The 9,610-nt window shown below is 43.3% G+C and overlaps 1 protein-coding gene across 1 annotated transcript in view; it reads left to right on the top strand.

The window, feature by feature from the left end:
• Window positions 1-5,429: 5,429 nt before the first annotated feature.
• LOC120058005 (major facilitator superfamily domain-containing protein 6-like) overlaps window positions 5,430-9,610 on the top strand; it is a 10,428-nt gene continuing 6,247 nt past the window's right edge. The window contains exon 1 of the mRNA XM_039006490.1: window positions 5,430-7,037. Within this exon, the coding sequence (XP_038862418.1) occupies window positions 5,437-7,037 (1,601 nt within the window). The 5' untranslated portion in view covers window positions 5,430-5,436. The remainder of the gene's footprint in view (window positions 7,038-9,610) is intronic.

Below are 9,610 nucleotides of genomic sequence, written 5' to 3'. Positions count from 1 at the left end.
TTTTATATCAGTTATCGGAGAGAAAATGACTAAGTAGTACATTTTAAACTCTACAGAAAATGACTTTGCTGACCTTGATAGATAATCAGCATGTCTCTGTATTATGCAGTAATCTTACTAACCAACAGTGCAGTTCAAGAAGAGTTAAGAAAATATTTACTAAGTAGACTGAAATAAAAAAGTAATAATAAAAAGTAACACAATAAGAATAACGAGGCTATGTACAGGGGGTACAGGTACCGAGTCAGTGTACAGGTTAGAGGTAATCTCTGTACTCTGTTATTGGTTTCGACAACTTGGTTAATAGGCCTTCACAGTATACTGCTAACCTTTTACAGAGACGCAACACATACAGGCCTATAACTTATAAATAATATTCTCCATTGTTGTTCTGAAAGCTTGATTGTACTGTCAGCCGGTTATGCTTGTTGTCTCTTGTAATACGTTTTCAACTCTACAAAAAGTGCCTTTGCTGACCTTGATCAACAATCAGGACAATATAGGATTGTAAATAATCTTATCTCTGTTATTATTGTTTTTACATGGGTAATAGGCCTTTACTGTATACTGCAAACCTTGATGGATAAGAAGCACATATCGGCCTACAACTTGTAAATCATTTTCTCTATTGAAAGTGTGATTTATACTGTGTCCTAATAGCCTGGTTAATATTCATTACATTTAACTTGTAAATGAATGAGATTTCGTTTTAATAAAAAAATGGCGAAACTTGACTTTTGCGTTTTTTTGTTGTTTGTATTAATTTCAGGTTCATGGAAAGCACCAGGTCATTTAAAGCTGTGTTGCTGGATATGTAGGACACAGTCCCCCACCAAAACGCACCATATTTGGTTAGTAGAGACCCTATTGAGTATTTCCCACCGCACTTTAGCTGAGACAGGTAGAAAGGTTATCTGTACAAGCCAATAAGTATCCCATTTACCGTGTATTGCGTTGCAGTGAAAGGAGTGGTTGGAGTAAGGAGACACCAGTACTCTGTATTAAACCCGTTGCCCAGCACAAAAGACACATTTAAGTTTTGCAGACTCTATTAAGTAATTTTAGTACTATTATTATTTTTATATATTTCTTTAAATATAGCCTTCACAATAGCTTTCAACATACCAGTATTAAAATACGTCAAATTATCAACAACAACCAACATTCAAAGGTGGTTGCAATGCTGAGAAAAACAGGACTGCAATAGAGTGCATGTTTTTGGTTTTGATATTCACAAAGTTTAGCATGTCTTTGCACTGGGGCTCTTATATTTTTAAAAAAAATCTACAATCGTGCCGCCAGCATAATATCCTGCTGCTAGGAGAACGGTAAAGCTTCACTGGAAGCGCAAAAAACGTCCCTACGGTTCAAACTCATAAAACAGACACTCCCTCGTCCCCTTTCCCTCGCTTTATGCCCTTGGGGGAATCCCCGTCACCATATTGTTCCGGCGGTCCAAATGATTAGCCAAGCAAGGGAAGTTTCCAACGTATGCCCCTCAGCCCTCGTTTTTAGTCGAGTTTGCGAGTGCACAATTATGTTCACTTCGGAGCCTGAAACTCCCCGTAATTCAATTTGCGACGATTGTACATCCGCTCAGAAAAGTCAGCCAAAAATTAAAACCTCCATGTCAATATGGAGTCAACATACATGTGTAAGTAAAACGAATGTAAATAAGTAAGAAATTGTGCTACTAATGTACATGATGGCTCAACCACGTCTCGTAAAAGTAATGAAGTGTTTGTTTGGTTAGCTTTTGGAAATTGTAGAAATAAAACATTTTCCTTCAGAAGTTCTAGCTAGGCAGGCTAACATTATTTAGCTAATTAATTTGCTAGCTATCATACAGTAGCCGTATATTTAATAATTATACATTTAATGTAAGTAGACATGCAATCATAATTGACTGTAGCGCATATAAAGCACCACAAGCTACCGGTGGCTGAAAACACAATCATCACGGGATGAAAGTGTGAGACGAATTTCTGGGCAAGGGTGTTCCATTGAAAAATAATTTCTTCCTCTTTTGCCCTGCAAGTTTATACTCGTCAGACGTAATGAAACGTCATCAGAAGTGTCCACTTAATTTGAGGGCTGAGGGGATAGGGTGTGTCTTAAGTCTTTAAACTGCAAACTTCTTCATCTTCTTCTCTTGTATAATGGTGTTTGCAAACAATTGGATGTACATTCCGCCACCTACTGTGCGGGTGGATAATACATATTTGTTTTGTTTTTTATTAATATGAAACAAATATCATACAAACGTTTTACATTGCCAGGAATCCTAAACAAATCATCTTAATTTAATAATACAAGTTTTAATTGCCTTTTTGTTTTTGATTTTGAAGTAGTGCCATGTTTAAATTAACTTATAAAGTGAAAAAAGTTAAGTTAAGTTTTGAATTAGCCCTTTTGCATTTGTGAATATGAAATTGACCTAATAAAGACCCCAAAAAGGAAATAATGTGGGTAAACATCACTTCTGGTACGCAAGTTAGACTACCTTCAAAATAAAAGCACACATTTCAAGACACTGAATTTTCAATAACTCCTTAGAATACTATATCTACAAATACTGCTCTAATAATGACAAGTAATAATTTATGAATTAAAACAAGGAGGGGCGAGGGATGTGAGCCTCGCTCTGGGCCTCCATGTCCTCTCACGGTGGGGGAGGGTGATTGGAGAGTGAGCCCAGCCTGTTCCCTGCAGAGTTGACCCTGGGTCTGGGTTCTCCCTCGTATCCCCGCGGCGAGGAGGTACTAGACACTTGGTAGTGAGTGTTGCAACAGAGGACAGACGATTTTTCCACGCTTCAGGTCCTGTTCTGTGAGGTTGTGTGGCCTACCACTTTGCGGCTGAGCCATTGTTGCTCCTAGACGTTTCCACTTCACAATAACAGCCCTTAGTTGACTGGGGCAGCTCTGGTATGGCAGAAATTGGACAAACTGACTTGTAGGAAATGTGGCATCCTATGACGGTGACACGTTGAAAGTCACTGAGCTCTTCAGTAACGCAAATTCTACTGCCAGTGTTTGTCTATTGAGATTGCATGGCTGTGTGCTCGATTTTACACACCTGACAGGTGTAGTTGAAATAGCCGAATCCACTAATTTGAAGGGTGTCCACATAGTGTATATTATGAATTCCAATTTGTTGTGGCTAACTCTAACGCTAGCTAGGTGGATTACATTAGCTAGGTTAGGGTAGAGGTTAAGGTTAGGAGTTTGGAGTTAGGTTAGGGGAAGGGTTAGCTAAGTAGATGCAAAGTAGCTCAAACATATTAAGTAGTTGCTAATTAGCTAATCCAACCATCCTACTTTCGTTTTTGCCTGAAGCAACCTTCTGTTTTATGTAACCATTCCAAACGCAACATATCATAGTCATTTGGGTGTCCCGGATTTTCGTTTACTATGTTACATCTAGTCTATGAGACCAGCCTGTCTCATACTGTTATTTCTTATTTTAATTTTATTTTCAGATATTTTTTAAATTATTTTTTAAACTGCAGTGTTTGTTAAGGGCTTGTAAGTAAGCATTTCACTGTAAGGTAACCTGTTGTATTCAAATACGATTTGATTTGATTTGAAATGCGGCTGTTCTAACAAGCGGGGTTCTCAACAGACCAAGTGACTTAATCTACTCTGGCGCCTTTTATTTATGTGTGCTTAAATGAAAGAGCTGGACATGCAGAAAGCAATATCGATGAGGACAAGAAGCCACTTTGGACTATCAGTGCATTCATCATCATTGAGTAAATGCGCAGTCAGTCTCATTTTAGGCTGCACGCACGCCACAACAGTCTGGAACTCCGAAATAGTCTGGCAGTCGTGAGCGGGCGAGAAATGACGTCAGTCTAGACTTCTCCGAACAAGATGTGTTCAACATGAATAGCCTCGTATATGTTTGAAAGCGTATAACTAGCACGGAATTTTGACGGTGACATTAACTGCCTGTCCGCATATTCATCCGATGTTAGTCGTCGCCAATAGGACAGCTAAATTATGGGCTCGAGAAGATACATTGTAGAAAAGCGGACTCAGACAACATTGAGACATTGAAACGTTGAAACAATAATTTGGGTAAGAAGATAGCTTTGCTGTTTTTTTCTTCCTACTATTGGATTAATTTGTGTTAAAGAGAATAACACGTTTAGATACGCCCTCTGTGTTTAAAAAAATAATTCTACATTGAATATAGATCTACATTTTAATGTGCGGTTGCAAGAAGAAGCGTCTTAAACGACAGGTGTATAGCCTAGTAAATAATGACCAGCTGCGGTGATAAAACAGCTTATTATTATCAATGGTTGTGTGATGTTGTCTTGTCATTAATAATACCCGAATATATTCCTCTCGGTCTGAGCACAGCTAGTTACAGGCTAGCATTTATGTTATTGGTACGCTACAGGGAATTGTGAAGTCATGTATCCTGCTGTAGAAGCAGTAATCTAATGGATATGGTTTCCCCGAGTCATTTATATAACAAAATGTAAGATCTTAAACATCATACTCAATTGTCTTGCTAATCAAATTATTCTATTTTTGACTGCACTTATAAGTTATTGTTATAGATGTTTTTGATTTTTCTACCTAAGTAATAAAAGCCTTATGATGACTCATTAGTGGTGAGCTTTAGTACTCCTGTCTGACCTTGCCATAACCCATATATTATTTATGTTAAAAAACATAGACAGGTTCAACATTTGTTTGTAAAACTATCTTGCCAATCTTATGGACTGTCAGTCCTTACATGCTAGGCCCATTTCCCACCAGTTTACCAAAAGTGTCTGGTTCAGAAAATGAAGGTGTGCTTTTTGTCAGCCCATAGAGCACATGTTCCAAAAAGTCACAAGTCTCTGTCTGTCAATTTAAATTTAAGGGGCTTTATTGGCATGGGAAACCATATGTTTACATTACCAAAGCAAGTGAAATACATGATAAACAAAAGTGAAATAAATAAACAATACCAAAATTGAAGGGTAAACATTACTCACAAAAGTTTTAAAATAATATAGACATTTCAAATGTTATATTAGTGGCTATGTACAGTAACGATGTGCAAATAGTTGAAGTATGAAAGGGACAATAAAGATCAGATAAATATAGGTTGTATTTACAATGTTTGTGCTCTTTCTCTCTCTCCCCTCTCTCTTGCTCTCCCCTGTCTCTCTCCCCCTTTCTCTTTCTCTCCCCCCTATCTCTCTCTCCCCCTCTCTTGCTCTCCCCTGTCTCTCTCCCCCTTTCTCTTTCTCTCCCCCCTATCTCTCTCTCCCCCTCGCTTGCTCTCCCCTGTCTCTCCCCCTTTCTCTTTCTCTCCCCCTCGCTTGCTCTCTCCCCTCTTGCTGACTCGCACTCTCTCCCTTCTATCTCTCTCTCTTCCCCACTCACTCTCGCTCTCTCTCTCTCTCACACAGACACAGACACAGACACAGAGATGGCGAGTGACGACCAGGTGGCCATCTTGACGGATGACGAGGGGTATCAGAAGAGGAAGTATGTCCTGGCAGAACCCTTCAACACCCTGTCCAACACCCTGGAGCAGATACCGGTGGGCTCGGGCCCCGCCTCTGCCTCCCAAGGTCCAGAGTCTCCCCCCACAGACACACCTGACTCCCCCTCCTCCAACCCCAGTAATGACTGCCTGGAGAGGAACTGCGTGCAGATCGACAACCACCTCCTCATCTCCAAGGTCTTCTATTTCTTCTTCTATGCAGCCTATGGGTCCCTACACCCACTGCTGCCTGTCTACTACAAGCAGCTGGGGATGACTCCCAGTCAGAGCGGCCTGCTGGTCGGGATCCGGTACTTCATCGAATTCTGTAGCGCCCCCTTTTGGGGGGTGGTGGCGGACCGCTTCAAGAAGGGCAAGGTGGTGCTTGTGTTCTCCGTTTTCTGCTGGCTGGTGTTCAACTGCGGCATCGGCTTCATCAAGCCCGCCTCCATAACATGCGTGGAGAGGAAACCCCCAGTCGCACGCCCCACCAGCCCTGCCCACCTCGGTCTGCCGGCCAATTACAGTAGGGACCGCAGGGGTGTGATTGGAGACTTGTTTTCCCTCTCTTCGAATCAACACGGTTTAGCATCAGACTCAGTTAGTGGCGGTCCCCTGCACAGGTATGTGAGGAGCGATGGTGGTAATGTCACTGGACCCAGCACTGTCCCGGGACCTGTGCCTTCCCCCACCATCACAACAACAACATCTTCCCCCTCCACCACCCCTACTACAACAGCCAGCTCAAAACCTGCCTCAAATCTAACCACAACCAAACCAACCACCACAACCATTCCGAAAGTCTACCACATCATCTCCAACCACGACCAGGTGGAGACCATCTTCCTCCTGATCCTGCTAGTCATCATCATCGGCGAGTTCTTCAGCGCTCCGGCTGTGACCATAGTGGACACGCGCACCCTGCAGTACCTGGGCCCCCACCAGGACCGCTACGGCCTGCAGAGGATGTGGGGCTCCCTGGGCTGGGGCCTGGCCATGCTCTGCGTAGGCATCTGGATCGACCACACCCACATCAAGCTCTTCATCCAGGGCACCGGCTGCATCGTGCCCGACTACAAGAACTACCAGATAGCCTTTATTGTCTTTGGAGTCCTGATGGCCGTAGCTTTGATATTGTCCACACAGTTTTACTTTGAGAGTAGTACTAGTGACCACCGGCCAATGGAGGCCCAGCTGGAGGAGGATAAGAGACAGGAGGCAGAGTCTCCTCAAATGTCCAGTGGCGTTTTATCTCCCAAAGGGCATGCAGTGGAATCGTTAGAATCCCAAAGTGTCGTCAGCCAGCCATTTCTTTACCAGGACCTCATTCGGCTGCTGTGTAGCGTGCAGTACGGCTCAGTGCTCTTCGTGGCCTGGTTTATGGGGTTCGGCTACGGCTTTGTGTTCACGTTCCTCTACTGGCACCTGGAGGACCTGAAAGGGACCACCACGCTATTTGGAGTGTGCTCGGTGCTGAGCCACATCTCAGAGCTGGTCGCCTACTTCACCAGCCACAAGCTCATCGAGCTGGTTGGCCATATAAGGTTTATAAAAGGGGGCATGGGTCAAAAGACCAGGGGGGGTATGTCTCAAAGCTGGATCAATGAGTTAGCCAGCTAACTTGCTTAAATGTTCAGAAATAACTTTTGGGGGGAATATATGCTTGAAATTGGCATGGATTGATTTAATTGTTAAACCAACAACCCCAACCCATGTTCAAGTTTAGGTTATCCCTCAGGTCTGTTTGTAGTATACCCCTCAGGTCTGTTTGTAGTATACCCCTCAGGTCTGTTTGTAGTATACCCCTCAGGTCTGTTTGTAGTATACCCCTCAGGTCTGTTTGTAGTATACCCCAGGTCTGTTTGTACAGTAGTATACCCCTCAGGTCGGTTTGTACAGTAGTATACCCCTCAGGTCTGTTTGTAGTATACCCCTCAGGTCTGTTTGTACAGTAGTATACCCCTCAGGTCTGTTTGTACAGTAGTATACCCCTCAGGTCTGTTTGTACAGTATAACCCTCAGGTCTGTTTGTACAGTAGTATAACCCTCAGGTCTGTTAGTACAGTAGTATAACCCTCAGGTCTGTTAGTACAGTAGTATACCCCTCAGGTCTGTTTGTAGTATACCCCTCAGGTCTGTTTGTAGTATACCCCTCAGGTCTGTTTGTACTATACCCCTCAGGTCCTTTTGTACAGTAGTATACCCCTCAGGTCTGTTTGTACTATACCCCTCAGGTCTGTTTGTACTATACCCCTCAGGTCTGTTTGTAGTATACCCCTCAGGTCTGTTTGTGGTATACCCCTCAGGTCTGTTTGTGGTATACCCCTCAGGTCTGTTTGTACAGTAGTATACCCCTCAGGTCTGTTTGTAGTATACCCCCGAGGTCTGTTTGTACAGTAGTATACCCCTCAGGTCTGTTTGTACAGTAGTATACCCCTCAGATCTGTTTGTACAGTAGTATACCCCTCATGTCTGTTTGTACAGTAGTATACCCCTCAGGTCTGTTTGTACTGTAGTATACCCCTCAGATCTGTTTGTAGTATACCCCCGAGGTCTGTTTGTACAGTAGTATACCCCTCAGGTCTGTTTGTACAGTAGTATACCCCTCAGATCTGTTTGTAGTATACCCCCGAGGTCTGTTTGTACAGTAGTATACCCCTCAGGTCTGTTTGTACAGTAGTATACCCCTCAGATCTGTTTGTACAGTAGTATACCCCCCAGGTCTGTTTGTACAGTAGTATACCCCCCAGGTCTGTTTGTACAGTAGTATACCCCCCAGGTCTGTTTGTACAGTAGTATACCCCTCATGTCTGTTTGTACTGTAGTATACCCCTCAGGTCTGTTTGTACTGTAGTATACCCCGCAGGTCTGTTTGTACTGTAGTATACCCCTCAGGTCTGTTTGTAGTATACCCCTCAGGTCTGTTTGTACAGTAGTATACCCCTCAGGTCTGTTTGTAGTATACCCCTCAGGTCTGTTTGTACAGTAGTATACCCCTCGGGTCTGTTTGTACAGTAGTATACCCCTCAGGTCTGTTTGTAGTATATCCCTCAGGTCTATTTGTAGTGTACCCCTCAGGTCTGTTTGTGTATCTGTATGTCTAGTCATCTCCTGTGTGACAATGACTATAGGAGTTTGCAAGATAGCACAAACTTCTCTGGGACCAGGCTACAGAACCCAGGTCAGCTCAGTCTGCTATAGTAGGACCAGGCTACAGAACCCAGATCAGCTCAGTCTGCTATAGTAGGACCAGGCTACAGAACCCAGGTCAGCCCAGTCTGGTATAGTAGGACCAGGCTACAGAACCCAGGTCAGCCCAGTCTGGTATAGTAGGACCAGGCTACAGAACCCAGGTCAGCTCAGTCTGCTATAGTAGGACCAGGCTACAGAACCCAGGTCAGCTCAGTCTGCTATAGTAGGACCAGGTTACAGAACCCAGGTCAGCTCAGTCTGCTATAGTAGGACCAGGCTACAGAACCCAGATCAGCTCAATCTGCTCCAGAAATCCTACACAGTCGCAGTATTATTTTCTGTCCTTCAGTGTGATTTAATTCCACCCAATAGCTCACCTTTTATTGCAGATTTGTTGAGAAATGATTTTTTTTTTAAATCTAGATTTGGTCAGACTTTTCACTTGTTCCCGATTTTGGTCGGTGAACTTAAACGACGGCCAAGTATTTTGAAAGTCATCTCACCTTCAGTGAATAGACAGTCTTTCATTTCCTGCCAGGGTCGTGGGAAAATGTTTGTTGCTGTTGTTGCCCGCACTACAGTTGTCTATATCAGTCCGCTAATACAGGACTGTTATTAATATTTATTTTTTACAGCCCTACTTCCCACGGCTGTGTTTCCTGTCCAGTTCCTGTGTGAACTACTTTAGTTTAAGATGTTTGTAGTGGAATATTATGGTGGATCAGGGGTGAAAAAATAACTACACAATGGTAGTAGTGCCACTCATACTATCTCTCTCTGTCTCTCTCTCTGTCTCTCTCTCTCTGTCTCTCTCTCTGTCTCTCTCTCTGTCTCTCTCTCTGTCTCTCTCTGTCTGTCTCTGTCTCTCTCTCTGTCTCTCTCTCTGTCTCTCTCTCTCTGTCTCTCTCTTTCTCTCGCTCTCTCA

The sequence above is a fragment of the Salvelinus namaycush genome, chromosome 13 (genome assembly GCF_016432855.1).
Source record: "Salvelinus namaycush isolate Seneca chromosome 13, SaNama_1.0, whole genome shotgun sequence".
NCBI classification, from domain to species: Eukaryota; Metazoa; Chordata; class Actinopteri; order Salmoniformes; family Salmonidae; genus Salvelinus; species Salvelinus namaycush.
Note: the sequence above shows the minus strand (reverse complement) of the source record. Positions and strands in the feature narration are given on the sequence as shown.